This window comes from Heterodontus francisci, chromosome 13, assembly GCF_036365525.1.
Source record: "Heterodontus francisci isolate sHetFra1 chromosome 13, sHetFra1.hap1, whole genome shotgun sequence".
Taxonomy (NCBI): Eukaryota; Metazoa; Chordata; class Chondrichthyes; order Heterodontiformes; family Heterodontidae; genus Heterodontus; species Heterodontus francisci.
Genome location: NC_090383.1, coordinates 21,176,924 through 21,204,385, shown reverse-complemented (window position 1 = coordinate 21,204,385; position 27,462 = coordinate 21,176,924). Strand labels below are relative to the sequence as shown.

Genomic DNA, 27,462 nt, shown 5'->3' with positions numbered 1-27,462 from the left:
CGCAGAGGCGGTGACTGCTGCCACAGATGCACCTACTGGAGGCTGAGGAGCGTCGCTGGAACCAGGCCTCAGGTAGGTCAGGGCGGGAGGGGTCTCATGGGGTGGGGGTCATGGGAGAGGGGGGAGGGTTGTTGGCAGCAAGGGCAGGGGGGTGGGGGTGGTCCTCAATGCCCCTCCCTCTTTCCTGATTCTTGGTCCCTCATTCAGGCATTAAGTGCCTCTTAACGAGCGATTCCCTCCCCCACCCCAGGAGCCGGGAAGCAGCCCGCACGTGGCAGCTTATTTAAATAGCCAGGGCGCCTTGCCACCCCGCCAATCATATGGAGGAGGCGAGCTGTCCATCGCCGGCAATGGTGTCAGCTGCCTGTGTGCAGGTGCTGCCGCTAATTTTAAAGGGCGGGCAGCCAGCCCTGCCAGCATATTTAAATTTTTAAAGAACCCCCCCCCACTCCAAAATTTATCAAATAAATGTCTAATGCCCCCTTTCCCAGCCCCAATAACAATAAGATTAACAATTTTTTCTCAAAGATATACTTTATTTATAAAATTCTGTAAAAAAAAATTACAAAACAGTTCAAACAGCAGCAAGTTGACATTCCAGAAAGTGCCAAGGAAATCAGTTTTCTTCAATACAGGAGTGAGTTGCCTCACAACCCTTCCATTCCATTTTACGTACAATGTACATTTTACAGCAAAACCAACTATTTGCCCTTTTAAATCTGACCTTCCCCCTCCGACCAAGACTGCAAAAAGTTTAAAGTTCACCCCTTCCCATCGTCCTCTACACCCATTATGTTTATTTGACCCCATCTCCCCCCTCCCCGGCACTAAAATCTTAACTCCTCCGCCCTCCCCACCAGAGTCACGGCGGCTTTCCACAGATGGGGAATTGACGGCACGGGAGTGCCGGCCGCTGCACTGAGGCTCGCTGTGGGCCCGGAAGATTAAAGGTAAGTTTATTTAAATTTATTTATCCCGTTCATTTAAATATTGTAATTCAATTCCCGTCGCCCAGTAGTGGGGGGGCCGCCACGGAGTCTTGCTGCCGCCTAGAGGATCAGGCTGGGCCCTCCCGGCATCTGCCTCCCTCTGCCAGAATAATCTTCCACCCACCACCACCTCTGCCCCCACATCATGGAGTCCGACATCGTGGGCTTGGTAAAATCCAGCCCATGAATACACTCCTTTAAAACACAACACTTAAATGTAATTTTTGTCCCCCTAAAAAAATTCACAAGTGCAACAGTGCAGGTGTAAACAGCAGAACCTAGGGAATGAGGGTTCATCTTTGAAATACTCAAGTCAGAAATATATCTCGAGCTAAAAGGAAAAAGAAGTGGAACACAATCAATAGAAGTAAATTTCAGGAAGAAAGGAAAGGAAAGAACTTGCATTTCTGTGGTGCCTTCCATGACCTCAGGATGTCCGAAAGCATTTTAAATCCAACAAAGTACTTTTAAAGTGTAGTTACTTTTGTAATGTAGGACACACGAGAGCCAGTTGGCACACAGCAAGATCACTTCAGCTATACAGGGCATTGGTGAGACCACATCTGGAGTACTGTGTATAGTATTAGTCTCCTTATTTAGGGAAGGATGTAAATGCAATGGAAGCAGTTCAGAGAAGGTTTACTGGACTGATACCTGGAATGGGCGGGCTATCTTATGAGGAAAGATTGGACAGGCTAGGCTTGTATTCGCTGGAATTTAGAGGAATAAGAGGTGAATTGATTGAAACATATAAGATCCTGGGGGGTCTTGACAAGGTGGATGTGGAAAGGATGTTTACCCTTGTGGGAGAATCTAGAACTAGGGGTCACTGTTTAAAAATAAGGGGTCGCCCATTTAAGACAGAGATGAGGGGAAATTTCTTTTATCGGAGGGCTGTGTGTCTTTGGAATTCTCTTCCTCAAAATGTGGTGGAAGCAGAGTCTTTGGATATTTTTAAGGCTGAGGTAGATAGATTCTTGATAAGCAAGGGGGTGGAAGGTTTTCGGGGGTAGGTGGAAATGTGGAGTAATCAGTACAACTATGAACTTATTGAATGGCGGAGCAGGCTTGGAGGGCTGAGTGGCCTACTCCTGCTCCTAATTCGTATGTTCGAATGAATCTGCACTGCACCCACACCAAGGCCAGTATATCCTTCCTTAGGTGCGGTGCCCAGAACTGATAGCAGTACTCTAAATGGGGTTGAACCAAGTACTTTAAATAAATGTAACTTAACATCGTCTCCTTTGTATTCCAGACCCCTTTATATAAATGCCAACATTTCATGAACGTTTAAAAAAAATTTTTGTACCATCCTAAAGCTAGAAACTACTCAGTCACATGTTAACACTCAAGAAGTTCCACACTAAAACAGAACTTAAAAAAGAGCAACCTAGGCAGAAGTCCATTCCAAAACACATCACATCTGTAGATCTCTGAGACACAGATGAGGAGAATTTTTTTCTCTCAGAGGGTTGTGAGTCTTTGGAACTCTCTTCCTCAAAAGGCGGTGGAAGCAGAGTCTTTGAATATGTTTAAGGCAGCGGTGGACAGACTCTTAATAAGCAAGGGGGTGCAAGGTTATCGGGGGTAGGTGGTAATGTGGAGTAATCAGTTCAGCCATGAACTTATTGAATGGCGGCGCTGGCTCCAAGGGCCGAGTGGCCGACTCCTGCTCCTAATTCACATGTTCGTATGTATCACACAAATGATCCCATGTGATAATGACTGGAAAATCTGTTTTAGTGATGTTCGTTATGAGATGAATGGGGAAAGCTACCTGCTCTTGCGTCCACCTAAGAGGGCAGACGGGGCCTTAGTTTAACATCTCTTCCAAAGGACAGCTCTTTCAACAGTGCAGCAGTCCCTTAAGTGTTGCTCTGGAATGTCACTCTAGATTTTGTGCTCATGTTCTAGAATAGGACTTGAACCACACAATCTCTTCCTCAGAGGTGAGACTGCTACCAACTGAACCACACCTGAAATGCAGTAAGGGAATTGATGTCATTTTATTCACTATCATTTTTGCAAAATTTGACACCAGGATACATTCAGCAAGGCTGTATGGCTAAACAGCAGCAGCCTCTGAATTCACCTGACTTATCTGCCATTTGTTGCTGAATGTCAAACTTAACGATGGCTACTTCTGGTAATGCCATGGGCTGCAATTGTGTTTTAACAGCATGAATATGACAGGAAGGAAAGAACTGGGGGAGTTCATAGTTTTGCACGCTCTGACTGGCTGGCATCCTGAGGTCATCCCACTCCGGTAAGAACCCATGGGAAAATTAATTTGGAACTATTGTGTAATAATTTACATTTATGGCACTGTGGACTAAAAATTGCAGTTGGCAATATTAGCTGGTACACTTCTTAAAACTCTGTGTTCTGCTAACTCTGGCTGATTGTGCATTCCCACTTCCTTTGGCCTACCATTGGCAGCCATGCATTCAGCTGCCCGGATCCTAAGCTTTGGAGTTTCCTCCCAAAGATTTTCCACTACTTTCTCCTTCTCGGAGATATTCCTTAAATCTACCTCTTTGACAAAGCTTTTGATGATCTAATATCTCTGTCTTTGGCTCGGTGCCAATAATGCTACCATGAAGCAGCTTGTGACGTTTTATTGAATTAAAAGTGTTATACAAATACAGGTTATTATTATCAATGAATATATCTAAGGTAAAGTAGCCAGCGGTGACAAATACACAGCGTGGGTCTCAGCAACGGCACCAAAGTGAATACTGTTGCCACATGATCGAAATGTGGCTGGCCGATCACGTGGCAGCGGGCCAATTAACAACCTTAAAGTGCAGGGCCCGTCCAATGGATGAGAGGGTGTCACCTGCCAGAGAGGCAAGTGCTGGCGCCATCTTTAATGTTCATCCAGATTGCCACAGCAGCAGTCCTGAAGACCCCTTTGCCTCCCATCTAGACTCCTCCACCCCTCAGGCTGCAGTGAAGACCCCTGAACCCCAGAAGCTCAGCTGAGGGCCCAAGGAGCAGACAGGGAGGCTGCTACCATCATGCTAGAGGGAAGACACCGGGTGGCCCCACGATTTAGCAATGCCTCCCTGCAGGTTCTCTTCCAGGCTGCCAGGGAAAGGCGGGAGGTCATCTTCCCAAGGGATGGCACGAAGAATCTCTCCCGACTGACCAAGCAAGCCTGGATGGAGATTGCAGAGGAGGTCAGCAGCTGTGGGATTTCCCCCCCCAACCCCCGATCCTGAGTGCAATGCTCTCCTCTTTGCAGTTTGCATGTAGCAACCTGGGATGGTACATTACATGGGGAGGGATTGACCACCCAGGCGGTGGCAAGGGGCTGCGGTAGCAGCATATCCCTTCCGATGCATGCAGCATCTTAGCGATAGCCAGCCTTCTGTCTTTGCTCAATCCAGCATGTCCCTTGAGAGCGGAATTATGGAGGAGGCACTGGGGAGCCCCCATCATGGGCATAGGGCTGCCATCTGCATAAGTGTTGTGCTAGTCTCCATGGAAAACTAAGTGTTCCTTCTTCTGCTTGCAGGAGAAATGCCCACAATAACAAGGAGCAGGCCAAGACTGGTGGAGGCATCCCTGATATCCGTGCTCTGATACTGGGCAGAGGAGGTGGCCCTAGAACTGCCTGGTGCGCAGGGGGGCCATGTGATTGCATATGGCGAGGCAGGCATGTCAACCCAAGAGAGTGAGGAGGCATGGTGCTCATGTGTCCACCACTGGACATATGGAGCTCCACATCAGGCATGGTTGGGATGAGAAGGTGTGAAGCCCTTCAGCCCTAAATGTTTGTATTCTCTCAAGCAGGTCTTGGCAGTTCCAAAGGACAATCAGCCGCACAGACCGGGGGCCAACAGTCCACCTCTGTGGAGGAGGAGGAGGAATACTCAGAGGGAGGTACCATCACTTCATTCCCCCACACCCTCCATCAGTGCAGACACTGTCATGTTGGTGGGTATGCAGTCATGATTAGATTCAGGGTCACAAGCTGGTGAGCACATCACAGACACGCCTGAGCAGCTGATGGAGGCTGTGACGGCCGAGGCCACTGACAGTCAGAGGTTTTGTGGAGGCCAGGTCCATGCTGAGCCTGAGATTGATGATGTGCCTTTGGAGTTGGCAACACAGAACCTGCTGGAGTTGCAGTGAGGGGTAAGGGAACATCTGGTTGAACAGTCAGAGGCTATGCGCAGCCATGCATGGATGATGGAAGAGTCCATCCAGACCATGAATGCTGCCATATCTCAAGCGTGTGCACACATAGCTTCCTCCATCAAAAGGTTGGCGACTCTCATGGAGAGTCAGACGCAGCAGACCACTCAGTGGATGCTGGAGATGCATGTAGACCTGCATACCATCGCATTGTCCATGAGCTCAATGCAGTAGTAGCAAGGCAAGAGGGGGTGAAAGCGCCTGGAGTCTCCATCAGGTCCTCCTCTTTCTCTGGTCAGCAGTGAGGTGCAAGTGTGCCTTTCAAAGGAGGAGGAACGGTTGCCTTCCACTTCTGGGGGCACCTCTCCGGGTGCTCCGAGTGTGGACAGTGGCTCCTCACCTCTCTGCCAGTGACCCCAGCGCCTCCAGTACCCGGGATTACAGATGAGGATCCTGTACCTGTGCAGGATCCCCTCAGCATGCCGGGGCCCTCCAGGTCTCAGGCAGTCAGAGAATGGCCACCAAGGTCATCCAAAGCCAAGAGCAGCACAATCAGCAGCCAGCCTCCACCTCATCTGCAAGCACAGGTGTCGCACTTCGTAGGAACACACGTAAGCACGTTATGAAGAGCATCGAGATGCACTTAGGGTTCACGGGTGTTTAGACTTTGCACTAGTCCAGCCTTGATATGGTAATGCAACTCAATAAATGTCCTGAATAAAAGATCCTGCACGACTGTTGGTAGTCACTCATCCATTTCTTGCTGCCTTGTCATATGTTAAAGACACTCTTGCTCCCTCAGTGGGCTACTAGTGTTGGAAAAGGCCGCATATGGTCAGTTCCTCAACTTTGTCAGTGCACGTGGTGAACTTGGCTGCTGGGCGATGCAGTGCAAAATGATTGAGGCGACAGCCAGTCCGCATTAAGGTAAGTCTTTATTGCACTGATATTGAAAGGCTATAAGGATCACATGAAGTGGATATTTATGCAATTGTCCCGAGCCTCCCTTGCACATCTTTCAATGTTCCTCGCCTCTGTTGCAAGGTGTTCCTCATCCAGTGCCACCTGCTCAGCAGCCTCCTCCATATCATCCTCATTGGATAAGGAGTGGTGATCAATGGCGTCTTCATTATGCAAGGCCTTTCCCCTGTGTAGAGCTAGATTGTGCAGAGCACAGCAGACCACCATAATATGAGAGACCCATGCTAAGGCACACTATAGGGCTCCACTGGATCAGTTGAGTCACCTGAATCTCATCTTTTATTTATTTATTTATTTTTAATTTTTATTTAGAGTTACGGCACTGAAACAGGCCCTTCGGCCCACTGAGTCTGTGCCGACCATCAACCACCCATTTATACTAATCCTACACTAATCCCATATTCCTACCACAACCCCACCTTCCCTATATTCCCCTACCACCTACCTATACTAGGGGCAATTTATAATGGCCAATTTACCTATCAACGTGCAAGTCTTTGGCTGTGGGAGGAAACCGGAGCACCCGGCGAAAACCCACGTGGTCACAGGGAGAACTTGCAAACTCCACACAGGCAGTATCCAGAATTGAACCCAGGTCGCTGGAGCTGTGAGGCTGTGGTGCTAACCACTGCGCCACTGTGCCGCCCTTCAACAGACCGGTGGCCTGCTCGTTGGTCGCTGGGGTGGACTCATGGCAGATGTTGTCCCTCTCCTCTGCTGCAGGTATGAGTAGCCATGTCTTCAATGTATAGCCCTTGTCCCCTAGAATCCATCCCTGAAGGTGTGCGGGAGGAGCCGGAAAAGGTGTGGCACCTGGGACTATCAAAGTATGTATATGTTGTGTCTGCTTCCTGGGAAGCGGGCACACAACAGAAAGACCCACTTTCAGTGGTCACATATATTGACGGAATGGAAGCCCTTCCTGTTGATGAAAACCCCTGGCTGGTCTGTGGGAGCCTTGATGGCCACAGGTGTGCAGTCGATGACACCTTGCACCTTCAGGAATCCGGCGATGGCCCTGAAGCCAATGGCTTTGAAGCCTTACTGTCCTGGTCGGTTCTGTAGTACACATAGTCGTCAGCTCTCTTGACCAGGGCATTGGTCACCTCCTTGATGCAGTGAAAGGCTGCAGCCTGGGAGATCCCACATATGTCCCTAGTGGATCCATGAAAAGATCCAGCTATGTAAAAGTTGAGTGCCACGGTGATGTTCAGGGCATTGGGTGTCCACTGAATCCCATGGGTCTCAGCTCATTTAAAGCATGGTGCATAAAGTGGAGATGACCTCTTTTGAGAGCTGACGTCTTCGCTGACCCTGGTGCTCAGACATCTGCAGATAGTTGAGGCATTTCTGGTACACACACCCCTGCGGATAGGCCCTTCCTTGAGCGGTAGTCTGTTTTCACTACCCTATGTGCGCTTCTTCAACGTGACCACCCAGAGGCTGGCCCTTGCTGCTCATGCTGTTGCTGCTGTGGAGCTGCCAGTATCTGGTCCACCCTTCCTCTGCGGTGTTCCTCCTTGTCATGGGGGTCCCATGCCAGTTGGTCACTACCCATCTCGTGCGCTATCATTGCAGGCAACCTCCCTTGGAACCTTCCCCTTGCTACTCGCTTTTAAACATGTGCCATTGCCCCTCTGCATCGCTTGCAGATTGCCCCACCCCCTGCTCTTGAAGCCACCCTTACAGGACCATCACCCGATGCAGCTCCCACCCTACAGGACGACCACCCAAAGCAGCTCCCACCTTAGAGGCATCCTCCCGATAGCCGCCAATGGCCTCCACTCCCCTGTCTTCCTCTTTAAGCCCATGGCATTTCTTCACGGACAAAGATTTTGGGAAGGTTGTAGTTATCGGTAGCAGGCCCGCAGGTGGCTAGTCAGGCCTATCCATGACTGGCAGATTCTCCCACAGTGGGTACAAGTGAAGGTGTAGTCGCTGTTGGGGGCAATTGGATCTATTCTTCTCCTCCTTTTCTCTTTGATGCTGGTTCTTCACTCAGTCTTAAAGGTGTCTGTAGCTCTCCTGATATGGCATCTCCAGGCATCACGATCTATGGCCTGCGCTTCCCACTGGCGATGGTCGATGTGGCACACAGAGAGGAACTTCTTCAGGGAGTTCTTGAAATGTTTACATGGGGCCCCTCTGTTCCTTTTACCCATGGTCACCTCTCCATACAACACGACCTTGAGCAGGCGACTGTCGTCCATCCAGGCAACGTGACCCGCCGAATGCAGTTGACTTTGCAGGAGGGTGGCCTCGATGCTGGTGATGTTGGCTGTTTCCAGGACTTCAATGTTTGTGATGCAGTCCTGCCAGCGGATCTTGAGGATGCTGTGGAGGCAGCGCTGATGGAAGCGCTCTAGAAGGCGTACATGATGGTGGAGTAGGACCCATGACTCGGTGCCATACAGAAGGGTGGTGAGGACTATGGCTTGTACATTTTGAGTTTGGTCTGTGCTCTGGTTGCTCCATACACGTTTGTAGAGTCTGCTGAATGTACTGTTTGCTTTTGAGAGCCTTCCACTTCCTTGTCTGTGGTGTCATCAAACGAGATCAAACTCCCCAAATAAGTAAATTGCTTGACGGCATTCAGCTCGGTTCCCTCGATGACACTACTAGGTGATTCATATTCTTCTTGGGGTACAGGCTGATGCAGGACTTCAGTTTTCTTTAAACTGATTTTTAGTCCGAAGAGTTGTGCCGCCTTGGAAAAGTGTATTGTTATATGTTGCAGGTCTGACTGTGGGCCAGGAGAGCACAGTAATCAGCGAAAGGAAGTTCACGGATGAGTTTTTCTTGTGTCTTTGTGTAAGTCTGAAGATGCCTGAGGTTGAAGAGGCCTCCCTCAGTGCGGAAGCGTACGTAAACTCCCTCCTTAAGGTCTTCATGAAATGGAATTCCACCCGAAGCCTTGAAGTATGGTGGCCCTGCCCTATACACCAAGCTCCATGAGTTTTTCACTGCCTGCTGGGAGCAGGGCAGCATTCCACAGGATCTTCGCGATGCCGTTATCATCACCTTCTACAAAAACAAAGGAGAAAAATCAGACTGCTCCAAGTACTGTGGGATCACCCTCCTTTCTATTGCTGAAAAGATCCTGGCTGGAATACTTCTGAACGGGCTTGTGCCTACCATTGCAGAAGAAAACCTCCCAGAGAGCCAGTGTGGTTTCAGAGCAAACAGAGGCACCACAGACAAGGTATTTACATTCAGACAATTACAAGAAAAGTGTTGTGAGCAAAACAAAAGCCTGTACATCATTTTCGTAGACCTCACCAAGGCATTCGACACTGTGAGCAGAGATAGACTTTGGAAAATCCTTGAAAAACCTGGATACCCACCCAGGTTCCTGGCCACGGTGAAGCAGTTTCATGAAAATCAGTACAGACAAATCAAGCAAAACAGTGACCTCTCAAGTCCCTTCCGTATCTCCAATGGCGTGAAGCAGGGATGTGTTCTGGCCACGACCCTATTCACCATTTTTCTCAGCATGATGCTGCAGCAGGCAACAGAAGACCTCAATCCAATCAAGACTTTCAAAATGGCTGGCTTCCAGAGGCGGCATTGAGGACTTACCACGTTGCCGCCACCTTTAGCCAGTCAAGGATCTGAAGGTCCGTGATCCCAATGTGCTGTTTGTGAAATACAAAACGCCCCATAAAATTCCATTCAGTTGTTATGCTATGGAATCCACACCTGAAAGAATAACAGAAGCACATTCAATAGTAACTTTCAAAGGGAAATTGAATAAAACCTCGAGGAGGAAAGAAATGTAGAGCTATGGGGAAAGAACAGGGGAGTGGAACTAATTAAATAGTTCTTTCAAAGAGCCAGCACAGGCCAGATGGGACAAATGGCCTCCATCTGTTCTGTATAATCTTGAGATAAGACATGGTAATGTATTCATCTGGGCATTAGAGACGGAACTGGGAGCTTTCGATTGGAACTAGGAGCATACCTTAATTCTGTAACTTGTAATCACCTATCACAATAGATAATTTGTGTTCATAAAAATGACAATATTTTGGTGTTACGATCTCGTTGGGGACCGTTGACTTTGAAAAAGAGAAAGTCGAATTCCTAGTTATTACTGGAAGAATTATGCCACAAGATTTCACGTTTTAAACAAAAACCTTACTGTACAAGAGTTAAACAAAGCAAAACACGACTAACCTAACACTACAATTTGGAAACATTTATATTTTAAACTTAAAATCTTAACAGAACATGAAGACATACTTTACTCTCAACAGAACACTCCTATTTGACTGTTACTTTCACCCAAGAATTTCCTTATATGTTACAGGATCTTGGCGGTTTATTCACTTCTCCTAGGACCAATCCAAAGTGTACCACAGCTGTTAGGAATTCACTTTGATTTCCTTAATTCCTTAGCTATCTTCTAAGGTATCAGATCTCCCGAATCTGGACTTCCCAGCTTGAGCACAGGCCTGCCTCAAAACAGAAAAACCATTGTTCATGATGGCCTCTTTGCTCCTGAATCCAGCTGTTCCCAAAGCCAACAGCTTTCCAAAAGCCAACTTGCTTTTCCAAAAGCCAGTTCCTTGTCTAAAAGCCAACTGACAGTGACAGCAAGCACACACAGTTCAAAAAACCAACAGGTACCCCCTGCATCATCTACCTCCATAGAAATGTGGGATGCCCCAGATAGAAATTTAAACTAATTATTTCCAACTCCAAATGTTCTCTTTGGAAATCAAATGAATAATTTAAACCCCTGACTGAGGTAGCTGCAGACACAGTGTCTCCATCAACAAGTTAAGAGGGGTTACCATTGTGTAGGGTCTTTACACTTGCCAATATGACCTTACTAAATAAACATGGGTCACCTTTTGATTTGTAACCACCCTAGGTTTGTTTGTCAGCTTCTGAAACCATGTGTTTTCATTTGTTTTGCATGAAAAAAATTAATTCCCAAATTAAAAGTTACCTCTAGAAAATTAATACAAACCATGAATCAGGTGATCGTAACATTGGTCACAAATATGGTTCAAGAATATTATCGAGCTGCTTTTGGTTATTAAGGGTGGGGATTAAGGATGAATTCAGGAGATATGGATGTGATTAATTAACTCCTCTAAGATTACATGGATGTTAAGGCACAGAAACAGGCCATTCAACCCAACAAGTCAATTTACTCAGCCTCTCATCCTAAGATAACCCTGTCATCCCAGGAACCAATCTGGTGATCCTTCACTATACTGCCTCCAAGGCAAGTATATCCTTCCTTAGATATGGAGGCCAAAGATGCACATAGTGCTCCAGGTGTGATCTCACCAAAGCCCTATATAATTGTAGCAAAACTTCCTTATTCTTGTACTCCAATCCTGTTGCCTTAAAGGCCAACATGCCATTTCCCTTCCTAATTGCTTGCTGTATCTACATGCTAATGTACTGTGTCCCTTGTACAAGTACACCCAAGTCTCTCTGAACATCAACTTTTTTTCTCAAAAATATACTTTGTCCATAAAAATCTGTAAAATATACATCACAAAACAGTTGAAAACAGTACCAAGTTGACATTCCAAAAAGTGCAAAGGAAATCAATTTTCTGCAATACAGGAGTGAGTTGCCTCACAACCCTTCCATTCCATTTTACATGCCATGTACATTTTACAGCAAACTCATATTTGGCGTAAACAGCCCGAGGGGTTTCCCATGGGTCCAGCCCCTCAGTTCACTAATGGCGGGAGGACCTTACACAGTGGTCTTTCCCCATTGAGCTTTTGCAGCTGCTGCCCTAAGCTTTAGTGCATCCCTCAGCATATAGTCCTGGACCTTGGAATGTACCAGTCTGCAACACTCGGTCGTAGACAACTCTTTGCACTGGAAGACCAGCAAGGTTTGGGCAGACCAAAGAGTGTCTTTCACCGGACTGATGGTCCTCCAGCAGCAGTTGATATTTATCTCGGTGTGCGTCCCTGGGAACAGCCGGTAGAGCACAGACTTCTGTGTTACAGAGCTGCTTGGGATGAACCTCGACAAAAACCACTGCATCTCTTTCCACACCTGCTTTGCAAAGACACATTCCGGAAGGAGGTGGGCAACTGTCTCTTCCCCACCACAGCCACCTCGAGGGCAGTATGCGGAGGGGGTAAGACTCTGGGCGTGCAGGAAGGATCTGATGGGGAGGGCCCTTCTCACCACCAGCCAAGCTACGTCTTGGCGCTTGTTTGAAAGTTCTGATGATGAGGCGTTCTGCCAAATGACTTTGGCAGTCTGCTTGGGGAACCATCCATCAGGATCCATCAACTCCTTATCCCGTAGGGCCTTGAGGACATTCTGTGCAGACCACTGCCTGATGGATTGGTGGTCAAAGGTGTTTTCCCGCAGAAACTTTCCCACGAAGGATAGGTGGTACGGCACGGTCCACGGCATTGTGACCAGACCCCTCCTTTGCAACACTAGGGACTGGTAGAACCTCAGCATGTAGTGACACTTGGTGTTTGCATACTGAACATCAACAGTTAGAAGTTTCACGCCTTTAAAAAAAAATCTGCTTTTCTATGTTTGCTACCAAAGTGAATAACCTCACACTTCTGCACTTTATACTCCACCTGCCCCCCTATTTGCCCACTCACTTATAACTTGTCAATATATCTGTGCGGCCTCTTTGTGTTCTCCTCACAGGTTATATTCCTGCCAAGTTTTATATTATCAGCTAACTTGCATATATTACTCTCGGTCTCTTTGTCTAAGTCATGAATATAGATCGTAGCTAGCTGAGGCCCCAGCATTGATGCATGTGGCTCTCCAGGAGTTACAGCCTGCTAACTTGAAAATGCCCTGTTTCTCCCTACTCCCTACTCCTGTCCGTTAACCAATCCTCTATTCATGCTAATATATTATCCCAAACTCCCTGAGCCCTTCTCTTTTGTGTTTACCTTTTGTGTGGCATCTTATCGAAAGCCTTTTGGAAATCCAAGTATACTACATTTACTGGCTCTCCTTTATCTACGCTACTAGTTCCATCCTTAAGAACCTCTAATAAATTTGTCAGTGTTATGACCAGGTGAGAAAGAGGTCTAGGGTTCCTTCAGCCTTCACCTGGTATTCCTGTAACAGGGTTTAATTTTAAACACACCATGTTTTTAGCTCCCCCTCGGTGAATCCTTGTTCCCCACTCTCCAATTATAAGGCAAAGAAACCAGCACAAATAGGTGGTCTTAGGTTTAAAAAAGATTGAAATTTTATTGAACTTTAACTCTAATTCGGTTAATACCTACGGATACACGACGCGCCCATGCTAACATGCATATGCGATACACATGTAAATAAAGATAGGAAAGAGCAGAAGAAAAAATAAAGTAAAAAGTTTGAGGCAATATCTGAAGAGAAGTTGTTATGGTTCTTTGAGCTCACTGTAGAGTCCTTGATTGTAGGTAGATTTTGCCTTTCATAGGGGCCCAGTGTTCTTCTTAAACCTTGTTCACTGTAGGAGATTTTTCTCTCTTGGGGTTCATGTGTCTTCAGTGGGTTTTGGAGTTCCATGAGAAAGAGATGGGAGCAGACAGGAGAGGCTGTGACGAGCCAGCCAGACTGCCAAGCAGGTTAGTCATGTGACTAACTGGTTTGACCACGTCTGTTTGTGGATTCATCCTTGGCAGGTGGGGGCCTGCATGACAGTCGGACACAAATTCCATTTGTATGACCACATTGACTCTGTCTGATTATACTTTGATTTTCTAAGTGCGTTGGTAAGACTTAATAGATTCCAGCATTTTCCTGACGACTGATGTCAGGCTAACTGGCCTGTAGTTCCATTATTTTTCTTCCTCCTTTCTTCGATAGCAGTGTTATAGAGTCACAGAGTTATACAGCACAGAAACAGGCCCTTTGGCTCATCGTGTCTGTGCTGGCCATCAAGCACCTAACTATTCTAATCCTATTTTCCAGCTCTTGGCCCATAGCCTTGTATGCTATGGCGTTTCAAGTGCTCATCTAAATACTTCTTAAATGTTGTGAGGGTTCCTGCCTCTACCACCCCTTCAGGTAGTGTGTTCCAGATTCCAACCACCCTCTGGGTGAAAAGATTTTTCCTCAAATCCCCTCTAAACCTCCTGTCCCTTACCTTAAATCTATGCACCTTAGTTATTGATCCCTCCACTAAGGAAAAAAGTTTCTTCCTATCTATCCTATCAATGCCCCTCATAATTTTGTATACCTCAATCAGGTCCCCCCTCAGCCTTCTCTGCTCTAAGGAAAACAACCCTAGCCTATCCAGTTTCTCTTCATAGCTGAAATGCTCCAGCCAAGGCAACATCCTGGTGAATCTCCTCTCCACCCTCTCCAGTGCAATCACATCCTTCCTATAGTGTGGTGCCCAGAACTGTACACAGTACTCCAGCTGTGACCTAACTAGCGTTTTATACAGCTCCATCATAATCTCCGTGCTCTTATATTCTATGCCTCGGCTAATAAAGGAAGTGTTCCATATGCCTTCCTAACCACATTATCTACCTGTGCTGCTGCCTTCAGTGATCTATGGACAAGTACACCAAGATCCGTCTGACCCTTTGTATTTCCTAGGGCCCTACCATCCATTGTATATTCCCTTGTCTTGTTAGTCCTCCCAAAATGCATCACCTCACGCTTCTTGGGATTAAATTCCGTTTGCCACTGCTCTGCCCATTTTACCAGCCCCTCTATATCGTCCTGTAATTTCAGGCTTTCCTCCTCACTATTTACGACACCACCAATTTTCGTGTCATCGCCGAACTGTGTCATATTTTCTAGCTTTCAATTCACTGGGACCATTGTAGACTCTAGAGAATTTTGGAAAATTATAGCCAGTGTACCCACTATTTCTGCAGCTACCTCTTTTAGAACCCTGAGAAGTAGGCCATGAGATCATGGGGATTTGTCAGCTTTTAGTCCCTTAAGTTTCTCGCATACTTTTTTTCTGCTGTTGTTAATTTCTCTAAGTTCCTCACTCTTATAACCCCTTGGTTATCCTTCATTTTTGGTATGTAGTTTGTGTCTTCTACAGTGAAGACAGACACTAAGGGCTGAATTTTCAAATGTTGGGGGCTGGTGCTAGTGTGGGCGTTATTTGAAAATTGTGTTCCCGAAGGGTGGCACTGGGTCCTGCTGCCTCTGGAACACAAAATGATTTTGAAAGGATGCTGCGAAGGTGGGAAAAGGAAACCCGCATGCCTCCAATTACATTCTCAGTAAGGAGCTCGTTGAAAGGCTTATCAGTAGCAGTTTGCGATATTCATTACAGCGCAGTACGGGCCCTTCGGCCCTCGATGGAAGGGCACGGGGAAAACGTGATGTCTGGAACACGGCAGGGTATAGATGTCGTGAAGACTATGGTAGGCCATGTGGGCTGTTGGAAGGGCTGCTTAACATATTTCTGGAGTGGAGAATAAAGCTTAGCTGCTCAAACAGTGGCACAGACTAGCCATCGCTGGAGCTGAAAGACTTGCATTTGTGACCCGTGAGTGCTAGGAATCTGGAGAGGGCCATGAGGTCTCTGGCATCACTTGGGCAGCTGGGGTTGGCAGGTGAACAAACAAGTGCCAGCCGAGGGAGTTCAGATGAAATCAGGCTACCCTGACATAGGACAGAGCAGCCAGGGTGAGCTTCGACATATGCAATCTCCTGGATACTGGAATAGTGCAGGGGGCTGCATGGGGAGGAAGGTGCTACCCTAGACATTTGCTGTATTGCCCAAGACTCGGCTTCCTGCTAATGATAGAGCGCCACTGCCGTAGGAGGATGTGCCCATCCAGGCAGATGGTCTCGGACATTTTTGTTCTGGTCCACAATAACATGAAGCCTGGAGGCCCCCATGGCAATCCCTTACTTGCAGCCGTCAAGATCACTGTCGTCCTGAATTTTTACGCAACTGGGTCGTTCCAGGGAGCAGCTGCAGACCTGGGTGGCATCTTGCGGTTGGCAGCTCATAACACCATCAGGAAGGTCACAGATGCCATATTCTGGAGGGCAGGGAACGGCATACATTTTGAGACAGATAGGCCTGCACAGGCACAGAGGGCATTAGGGTTTACCGCCATCGATGGATTCCCTCAGATCCAGGTTGTCATTGATTGCACCCACGTAGCCATCAAGGCACCAACAAACTAGCCAGCTTGATTCCTGAACAGAAAAGGCTTCCACTCAGTTAATGTCCAGCTGGTGACCACAGGAAGTAAATCTTGCAAGTCTGCACTTGGCTGCTGGTTAACTGTCATTATTCCTTCAGACTGTCAGAGTCCCAAGAGCAATTTGTCTCCAGACAAACATCCAGACTCTGTGGATGAGTGCTGGGAGAAAAAGGTTATCCACTACAAAGATAGCTTCTGACACCCTGCCGCTACCCAGCCACTGATGAAGAGAGGCGCTACAACCAGAGCTATTTTCAAACACAGACCTGCATTTAAAAAATCATTGGCATGTTGAAGATGCGTTTCTGTTACCTTGACCATTTGGGTGGTGCCTTCCAGTACGTGCCAGCCAGAGTGTCTCTTATAGTGGTCTCCTGCTATGCCCTGTGCAGCATGACAGTGCAAAGAGGTCTGGAGCTGGATGAAGAGGAGGACCTGGAACACCATTCCACCTTGGAGGAGGACTAGCCAGAGGAAGAAGAGGAGGAGGAAGGGATCGCTTCAGAGCTGGCTGGCACCCAGGCTTTGGAGGACGCCCTTCAATGTTGTCTTAGACCTCAGGGTGAAGGGCAGGCTGGCATGGCCACAAAAACCATGTTGATTTAGCAGCGTTTTGTCCGATCTCCTCTGAACCCTTATGATAGATAACCCGATAACTAATCATGCAATATAGAGAACAATCATGCTGCAATTACCCACATCTGAGGAGTCCCATTGCTAACCATAACCATATGTGCATATCAGCATGCTGCTCATGCCTCCACTCAGAGTGGTGCTGTATATGGCTCTCCAAGAGCTTGCCCAATCTCTCAGTGGAGGAGCTCATGCGCTCGAAACCTTGAGTCATGCCAGAACACATGCCCTGCTCGGACTCCTCCATTGCCTGCCCATAGCTCCTCAAGGATCTCCGAGAAACGTGAATTTATCTGCCTCTGATTCTTGGGGAAAATCTCCTTGTTTGTGACACCCAAGGCACAGCACCTTTGCCCAGCGGAGCATTGCTGTGTCTGTCATACACTGGGGATTGCCCACTGCTGATTCTGCCATGCTCCTCCTTCTGCTCATGTGTGATGTGAGGTTCACCCAGTGCTCTCTGTTCTAAGATCGTTTGTGCCTGACTGATGTGAGTGTGTCTCCACTGGTGGAACGTACTGAGGAATGATGTGATGGTGCAGGCTCCAGTAGCTCTCCTCCCATCGAGCAGCGTGGCAACGTTTGTCCTGCATTACTGCACTCCCCCTCAGCTAATAGCCCTGCGGAAGGTGGTTATGAGCACTCGGACAACTCATGGTGCACCTCCCCAGCACAAGCATCCCCATAAAAGACATTGGTTGAAGAGCCAAAGCGCGCATCAGCAGGAGTCACTTCACCCCAATATAGAGCTATCAATTGACCCTGTTGTTCTCGGCTTCCCATCTCCCCATCCCTGCAGACTGGCACGTCAGCACCCTGACAATATCTAGCGCCGCCCCCTCCACTGGCGTGAGACTGCGTGGCTTGGCGGCTCCACCACCCATTTTGGCCATTTCACGGGCATTGTGGGCTCTCTTTTCCTTCAGGATGAGGAGAGAAAGATTCATGAGTAGGATGCCCTCCCTCACCTAGTCTAGCATGACATTCACATGAATGGCTCCTTCTGAATATCACCTCATATGTGACATTGGCTGTCATCTCAGTGATAGAACAGACGACTTGATATGACAATGTTAGGGAGAGCAATGGACATTCTGTGGGTCCAGTCTGCCTGCATTCTGCTGCAGATAGAGATGGTCACCTGTCACCCGGGTGTCGCTTCCCCCTCACCTTTCCAGACCTTATGAGGTTGTTGAATCTCTTGCAGCATTGGACCCATGTCCTTCCAGTCACTCCCCTGCCGCTGACCTCACTCGCCAACTCCATCCATGCCTTTTTATCTCCTTTGCCGGGTTCCTTCTCCCAGATGATAGAAAAAAGAGGTCTGTCCTGTCACTGGCAACCTCTGTTAATGCCTCAAAGGAAATGTCTATGAATTGTGGGGCCACTATGGGCACCTGCCTGTTCCACCTTTTTTCGTGGAAGTCCCCTGCTGCTTCATTTCTTCAGCGAGCGGCAAGCCCAGCCATGGCTGTCACTGGCCTTTTCAAAGGGCCGTCCTTTACTGAGTCATACCTCCATGCTGGTCCCGATGTCATGAATTGGGCACACGCTCGCCCCCTTGGCCAATTAGGCCCTTTGCATTTCAAAATAGCATCACGGTAGTAACACTGCTGTGGAGTGGGGCCCGGGCTTGGAAATGATTCAGGCATTGGGTTCCCGACCCCAGAACAAAACGTCAGGCCAAAATATTTGTTCACTGACTTTGCCATTTCCTCATTCTCTGTGATAATTTCTCCTGTCTCTGCCTTTAAGGGACAAATATTTACTTTAGCTACTCTCCTTTTTATATACTTGTAAAAACTGTTTCAATCTCTTTTTATATTCCTGGCTAGTTTACTCCCATATTCATATGTTATTGGCTTTGTTTAAGTTTCTTGTTTTGTACTTGAGTATGTTGCTTTCAAACTTAACATGGAATTCAGTTGTATTATTATCAACGTTTCCTAGAGAATCTTTTACTACGAGATTACCAATTAACCCTGCCTCATTACACAATACTAGATTTAAAATAGCTGTTTTCCTAGTTGATCTCACAACATATTGTTCTAGGAAACTGTCACAAAAGCATTCTACAAACTCATCTTCCAAACTATGTTTGCTAGTTTGATTAGTCGGTCTATATGAAAATTAAATTCCCCCACAATTATTACATTATCTTTGTTACAGTCTCCAATTAATTCTTACTTAATGCTCTGTCCAATGGTATACCTACTGTTAGAGGCCTATAAGCTACAGCCACCAACATTTTCTACCCTCGTTAGTCCTAAACTCCGCGCGTACTGATCCTATTTCCTGATCTTCTGAGCCAATATCTTTTCTTACTCCTGGCTTTCTTTATGTCATCCTTTATTATTAGGGCTATCCCTCCTCCTTTTCTGCCTCTCTTTTTGAGATGTTAAGTACCCTAGAATATCTCTTTCTCAACCGTGGTCACCTTGTAACCATGTCTCTATCATGGTGATTAGATCAAACCCATTTATTTGTGTTATCTCGAGCATTCAGATAAAGAAACTTTCATTCTTTTTTACCACTTATTTTTTGCATGGCCTTATTCGCTTATGTCAATTACTGTTAAACTCTCTGTCCCTTCTCTGTCCCAATCTGCTTGTCTTTACCCAAATCGCTACACTGCTCTATTGCCTTGACTTTTTCTCTTTAGATGTCTTAATTTCCCTTCACCTGCCCTCCTCCCCACTTTTAGTTTAAAGCCCATCCACAGCCCAGGTTATATGATTCGCCAGGATGCTGAGCCTGGTTTAAGTGGAGCCCATCCCAACAGAACAGCTCCCTCTTTTTCCCAGTACTGGTGCTAGTGGCCCATAAATCAAAATCTCTTTTTCCCACACCACTCATGGGTCATGCATTTAATTCTCTAATCTGCTTGACCCTATGCATATTTACACGTGGCTCAGGTAGTAATCCAGAGGTTATTACCCTTAAGGTTGTTCTTATTAGAACATAAGAACATAAGAAATAGGAGCAGGAGTAGGCCATTTGGCCCCTCAAGCCTGCCCCGCCATTCAATATGATTATGGCTGATCTGCCCCAGACCTCAACTCCTTTTTTGTGCCAGCCCTCAACTCCCTGATATTTCAAAAATCTATCTAGCTCCTCTTTAAATACTTTCAGTGATCTAGCCTCCACAACTCTCTGGGGTAGAGAATTCCAGACAGTCACAACCCTCTGAGAGAAGAAATTCCTTTGCATCTCAGTTTTAAATGAGTGTTCCCTTATTCTGTAACTATGTCCCCTAATTTGAGATTCCCCCACTAGTGGAAACATCTTCTCAACATCTACCCCTATTAATGAGAACTCCGTTCCTCAAACTCCTTCCGCAGAACCTCATTCTTAGTTCCACCCATGTCAGTGGTTCCTAAGTGGACCACGACAATAGGAACTTCCCTCCACCCAACTCCAAGTTCTTCTCCAGTCACGTGGAGATGTCCTAAACCCTGACACCAGGCAGGCAGCACAACCTTCAGAACTCTTGGTCATGGCTGCAGGGAATATTATTTATTCCCCTAACTATATTTTCCCCTCTCACTACCACATTCCTTTTCACTCCCCCACTTGAATGGCTTTCTGCACCATGATGCTATGGTCAGTTTTCCCAGCCACGCTGCAGTCTTTGTTCTCAATCACACAGGTAGCAAGAACCTCATACCTGTTGGTCAAAGTGTCCAGGTAACTCTTCCCCCTCCCTGATGCCCTGCAATGTCTGCAGATATGGTTGTCCAGGATTGCATTGATAAAACCCCACATGCTGCATTTATGGCACACCAGCTGTTCTGCCATGTCTAGCCTTATTTATTTATTTCATTAGTTAACTAGTTACTAATTTAATAACGTAATGTTTCAGGTTCCTTGCTTAGGGACAAATGAAAAATACTCAGCGGCTACTGGAGGTAAAATAAAAACAATAAAAAGCACCTCCTTCTCCCAGTACACCAAATTATCATTTGCACCAAATTCCAGACTTTAGCACTCTGTTCACAAACACTCAGTTCCGTGATCACTCTGTGCTTCACACTGCGTAATACTAGCTGATTAAATTTCAGCTGTCCTCTCTCTGTAAGCTCCATGTAACTTCCTCTAGTCCTACAACCCTCCGGGATTTCTAGACGACTCTAAATGTGGCCTGATTTTAATCACTCCACCTTGGTGGCCATGCCTTCAGGTACCTAGGCCCTAAAGCTCTGGAATTCCCTTCCTAATACTCTCTGCCTCAACTTTTCTCTCCTCTAAGACGTTCCTGAAAGCCTACCTCTTCCACCAAGCTTTTTATCACCATTCTAATCTCTCATTATGTGGCTCAATGCCAAATTTTGTTTGATAACACTCCTGGGTAGTGTCTTGGGACATTTGACTATGTTAAAGGTTCTATTTAAATGCAAAGTTGTTGTTCCACTGTAAATACCATTTCAGATAAGTTCTACACATGTGAATTTCTCAGTTACTTAAGTTGGAAACTCTTAAACACAAGGATGGGTTTCAATGGGGGGAAATATGTGTTCTCCTCTGCAGTGAATTTGGAGGTTTAATTTAATCGGGCAGGATGGTGGCAGGAGGAGCTGCTACCTTCCCCTCATTCAAAGGCACAGGGCCTGATCGAGGGTCCCGGCATCGGGAAGCGGGGATGGAGCCCGCTGAGAGACACCCCCGCTGCCCATGCTTCCGACCCCTATATACAGCCCTCCTCTGCAACCCCCACCCCACGAAACCCCTCCCGCCCTGACTCACCTATGGCCAGAGTCCCTCGAGTCCGGTGGGTCCATTACCGGCAGCAACCACTACCTCCACCTTGGTGCTGCTCAGTAAAAGAACCCTCGGCCTCAGATTGGCCAGCAGGTGGGACTTCCATCGTCGCGGTGGGTCTTCCCCAGAGGAGGCAATATGGGGCTCTCGCCGGCAGTTTAGCCAGTGGCCAATACCCCTGCTGCCCACATTAAATCTCCCCCCCCACAATGTGTTACACACCTGGCTGACCCCCCAAAAAAACTATGTGGAAAGAATATTATCTTCTGTGATTTAGAGATATTAATTATGGCAAGATTATAAAAAGATAAACCATGAAGCACTGCTGTCAAACCTGATAGTCTTTTTGTGACTGTACTGTGCTGATATTTTACTGGGATGTCTCTGTGTAGATACATTTTTGGCAGTGTAACTGAAAATATCTTGCTATAAATGAGTGTGCCATATTTTCTTCAGAATTAGCTCTTTGCTTCTGTGCAGCTACTTTAAAAATATAGACAACATGTCTGTGTCTTTATATTTGAACACAAGCACATACCTGCAAATATTGGAAAGATGTGATGTGTTCTCAAAGAGTACAATTTACCTTTGGCAAATTTCTTCTAGATCTGAGTACTCTGACAGAATCTGGTCCTTTATGAAGACAATATTGCCAGAGTTCAATTTGGCAAATGAGGAACGTGATACAGCAAAAGTGCTTTCAACAGAGTCAGTGGAAAAAGTTGAAAAGGAGATCGAAGCAACGGTGGAGAGTGCCATCATCAAACCAGTTGAAAAAGTAATCAAAGGTACTGCCATTGTAGTTATTTTCAAAAATTAAGTAGCCACCTGAATTGATTTGCTTACCCCATATTCTGTCCATCACCAAGATTGCTTAAGTCCACCTCTGTCATGTTGCCTGTCTCCACCCCTGCCTCAGCTCCTCTGCAGTTGAAACCCTCATTCATGCCTTTGTTATCTCTAGACTCAACTGTTGCAATTCTCTCCTGGCTGACCTCCCAGCTTGCATCCTCCGTAAACTTGAGCTTATCTAAACCTTTGCTTCCTGTATCTTAACCCACATCAGGTGCCGTTCACCCATCACTCCTGTGCTCGCTGTCCTAGATTGGTTCCTGGTGCAACAACATCTTGATTTTAAAATTCTCAGCCATGTGTTCAAATCCCTCCATGCCCTCACCCTTATGTATCTTTACAAACTTCTCCAGCCCTAGAACCCCCACTTCCCCACCCCCAACAAGATCTCTGCGATCCTCCAACTCTGGCCTCTTCCGCATCCCCGATTTTCATTGCTTCACCATTAGCGGCCATGCTTTCATTTTTATACGTGACTCAGTGTCAAATTTTACCTGATAACTCTTATGTGAAATGTCTTAGAATGTTTTTGCTATGTTCAAGGCACTATATAAATGTAGATTGTTGTTGGATTCACATTACTCTTTGTAATTTCTTACTTTTAATATTTGTACTTTCATACATTTTATGGTTGCACAGTCATAGTTTTAATATTTGTACCTTTAATGTTGTAGTAATCATACACATTTCTGTAACAATGTTTCTCAGGCTTTTATTTTTCTGGAGGTGGGGTGAGAATTGTGTTGGGTGAATTTGCAATTTTATCTTATTCTCATGGCCTCACTGCGATTTAAATTTTAACTAACTGGGGATTTTCCAGCTCCTTTATACCTGGCATAAGTTGAATGAGCATGAAGTCTGTGCTCAAATGGGCACAAAAACACAGTTTAATTACTGGGCGTTTATCCTCCAGCCCCACCCTTCTGTTGTGGAGCCCTCACCCTGGGGCCCATTGTGGTTGTAAGCCCTGTAAGTCTATAATGGAGGCAGAGCAGGGGGAAGAGGAAATGCAGGAGTTATGCAGGTTAAGGCTACACTAAAGGAGAAAATGACCAGTTAGGAGGCCCCTTCCAGGATGCCAATCCCTTTATACCCCCTTCCCCTTTTCCTCTGCCTCTTGCTTGCTTAAAACCTGTTACATCACTGACTTTTTTACAGTTCTGACCAAAGTTCATCGACCCGAAATGTTAACTCTGTTTCTCTCTCCACAGAAGCAGCCTGACCTGCTGAGTATTTCTAACATTTTCCATTTTAATTTCCTTGATGATGTCTCAGAGGACATCTGCTTAGGGAGGTAACAAGGTTTAGTAAGGAAACGTTACGATCCCAAAAAACCAAAAGAATCAAATCCACCGACTCACCCTCATTTAGGAAACCAAAAACCAAACAGACAAGGTTTCATTTTTATAAAGTTTACTTTAGCACTCAAACTAAAACTTACACAAATTAAACATGAACTAACAGTTAACTCAATATAGATATATCTTAAAGGTTGCACATTAATTAGCAGAAGCATCAAAGATAGCCCTTTAAGATCTTCAAAATAGTCTTATCAGCAAGATGGTGCTGAACAGTCCCACAATACAACAAAATCAGAATCATCTTCAGTTAGTTTTTCAAGTTATGTCCTCCAGGATGCAGATACGGAAGTAATAAGGTCCCATCAATAATAATCTTCCCTTTAATTGTTTGGTCTAGTCACCTCTCGAACAGCTTCGGCCTTGCCCACTACCGTCCTGATGCCATGGTTCTGCTGATAACTTTTCAGTCGCCGAAGACAGCTGCCGTAAGTCATTCACCAATAGTCAGGCCTCAGTCCAGGCTCCTCTGCCTGCAGTCAAAACAACTGATTCAACCGGCTGCTTCAATTTCAAGCAGCCGCTCTGGAAGTGCAAAACTCTGTAGCTTGATTCCCCACAGCAGACCGGAAAACAAGTTCCAAACTTAGTGGCTTGTACATTCAGAAGGACTTTTACTGTTTGGCAATCTTTTCTTAATTCACTTGTTAATTTCTTAGCAGAGGCATTCTACTGCTCAACATAGCTCTCTCACACAGCCAAAACAACCATTCCAAGCTGCTGCTTTTCAGTCACTTTAAACAACCACTGGCTGATTTTTCCATCCAGAGCAGAGTTCTTCTCAAATCTCAAAAGCCTTCTTTTTACAAAACACACACAGTCTTTTAGCTGGCTTCTACTTCTCCAAAAGCCTACTGGTCAAAACTGAAACCTAAGCCTCCAGTTACATGTCCTTGGTTTAAAAAAAAACTGTGTTCTTCCTCAGTCATAGGACTGTTTTTTTGATTTCCCAAAAACATGGAAATTTTTAGTTTCAATTTCAAATCAGGGATTGTCTCAAAAAACAAACACAAGCTGTCCTGCATCACAAAGCTAACCAAGAACTCTGTCTCCAGTTGCAAACTGACCTCCAACGATCCTCTTAAACATAAAAAGGCAAAGAACAGACTAACCTTAAAACACTGGACTTAATATCACAAAGTATTTGTACTGTATATATTTATATTTACAGTGTGCTGATTACCCTCGTGTATGCCTCCGTGCTGGCCTTCAATCTATCCTGCTGCTCCACTGAGGTGATATCAGTGGCACTTGACTAAATTATGGTATCACAATCCTTTTGTAACAGAGGCTGCAAGTATCTTGATATTTACTGGAGCAGACGTTTGACTTGGCATGGTTCGGTGGCAAGGACACATGAGCTGTCAATAGGACAGAGAATGAGATCACGAAGGCAGATTGTAGCCATAGCACTTGTGCTGTGTCCTGGATCTGACTGCACACTGATCGGTGGGGGGGGGGAATACCTGATGGGTTAGATCTTTGGAGACGGAGCCCCAAAGCTCTTAGAAGCTGGTTGTGTCACCCTTGCCAAACAGTCCCACAGCACCTAAAGGCCAGTGGTCAACGCATCTATATTGGATGCACCAACTAGTCTGGAGACCTCTCTGTTGAGAGTGGTGAGTTCATGGTGCCACAATTCACTCTGAACAGTGCTGAATTGTGTCAAATCCTTCTCAGATGTTGGCGGTGAGAATGGTATTGGACTTCAGTGTGACCCCTGCCACCGGACATAAGTCCTCTGAGATGGTCCTCAGTGCCTCCATGTGAGTCTGATGCGCATCCAGCATCCTTCTCTTCAGAGCAGGCCCACAGAGATCAGAGCCTGCAGCCTCTACTGCCCACTGTCAGATCCCACTCTCACTCCCCCACCCCCCTCCCCCCACCCCCAGTGCTCTGGCACACTGTGTCTTAGCCTGTAAAATCCTTCATTGAGACAATCTAAAACCCTTGGATGGATTTCTCTGGGTAGATGAGAGAAAGAGTGAATGGGTGAGGACGTGGCTGACAGGGCAGAGGTATAAGGTTGCTTTTCTTTTTCCCATCCCACCCCCTCCTCATGGCTTCATGTTCAGATTTGTCCAGAAGAAAAGAAAATGAAGAGATGATATGATATTTGGCAGCTATCATGATGATCCCTCTATAGCTTTAGAAGATGCCCGATCATGTTTCTCATAAGATTAAAGATGGTCCAGGCAAGCCTGCAGCTGCCTCTGACCATCATGCATGTCCCCACTCCAACAGCTTTTTGCTGCATGGCTCCCCAAGGTGTCCCTAGTTTCTTCTGAATGAGGACTCAGGTGGTGGAGACCACTATCCACGGCCTGAAATTCCCAGCAGTTATAGCCACATCCTCCTAGAGAGAAGACATGAGCATTACAGTGAATACTGGCCAAAGTCTTCTGTTAATATTTAAGTTATAACCTGTTCTGAAAGCAAGAAAGGACAAATGTGGTGAGTTGAGGAGGCTTGCTCATGTATTGCATGATGTGAGGTGCATTTGTAGGTCACAGGTGACATGGGATAGGAGAAAGGATCAGAGGTACAGAGTAATATCCCAGAGGACAGTGATGGCTATGAAAGAAGGAGTGTCACATGTAGAAAGAAGGGTGAGAGGAAGTAGGTACCTTTATTGCTCTGATAAGGTTGTTGAACCTCCTACTGCACTGCAAAGGAACCCTGAAGTTCAAGAAGGTGGCACTCACTGTCACAACCACCTCCCTTCACATAGTGTGTTATGCATTCTTGGTGTTTCTCTAGCCTCCTTTTGCCCCCAAATAACCCATCTAAATTACCCTGTATCTCTGTCAAGAGGGTATCCAGGGCTGTTACCATGAAATTTGCTGCTTGTATCTTCAATCTGGCTCCAATACTTCTCTCCGAAGTTTGTTTCTTCCTCTCGTGCTGCTCTTGCCTCTTTAAGCAGCAAGAGGTTTTCTATCCAGCTACTGGACCAGGCCTATGTCATTCCTGAAATGATTGATTGCCTCTCTTCCCACCCCACTGCCTGCCAACCATTAAGGGCACATTTTCAATTTATCCCCAGCCTCTCCATATGTCCATATGTACCGTCTTGATTTACAATAAGATAGACAGCCTGGTAAACAGAAAAAAAGCTTGCATGTGCTTTCAGTAACTTTTTAATCTATTTTCTCAGAAAAAACTGAATTAAAAGATGTTGGGAAGAAAAAGACTAAGGAAGGAGAATACAGTAAAGACAAAAGCAAATCTGTAATTCAACGGCCTGGATCTGTCTCCGGGACTGCATCTCAATCTCTTACAGAAAGTAAGTTAGAGGCCTGATTGACAGAGGTTTGTAATTTTTGCTCTTGCTCGGTCAGATCTGCATTTTCCTTGTTGAGATTACTGGGAGATACTCCATCAAGAGTTTTCTTTGGCCCTTTTAACCTAGCAGTAGCACCCCACCATAGCAGCAATGGGAGAGAAATTCAGCAAAGGAGCTATACTGGTTAATAAAAATGCATTTCTGCAGCTATCAATTTAGATTTTCCTGGAGTGAAAATAGTACTAACAGATAATAATCCAGCTAGGCATGCCCTTATGTTTGTCATTGTATATTTCATCTTTGCATGAATCTAGTTGAAGTCAGTG

At 46.2% G+C, this 27,462-nt stretch overlaps 1 protein-coding gene across 1 annotated transcript in view; it reads left to right on the top strand.

Annotated features, from left to right (window-relative positions):
* The window catches only part of adgb (androglobin), a 400,763-nt gene that overhangs the window by 91,929 nt on the left and 281,372 nt on the right, over positions 1-27,462 (top strand). The window contains exons 7-9 of the mRNA XM_068044513.1: positions 3,169-3,255; positions 22,247-22,428; positions 27,008-27,136. Of these exons, the coding sequence (XP_067900614.1) occupies positions 3,169-3,255; positions 22,247-22,428; positions 27,008-27,136 (398 nt within the window). The remainder of the gene's footprint in view (positions 1-3,168; positions 3,256-22,246; positions 22,429-27,007; positions 27,137-27,462) is intronic.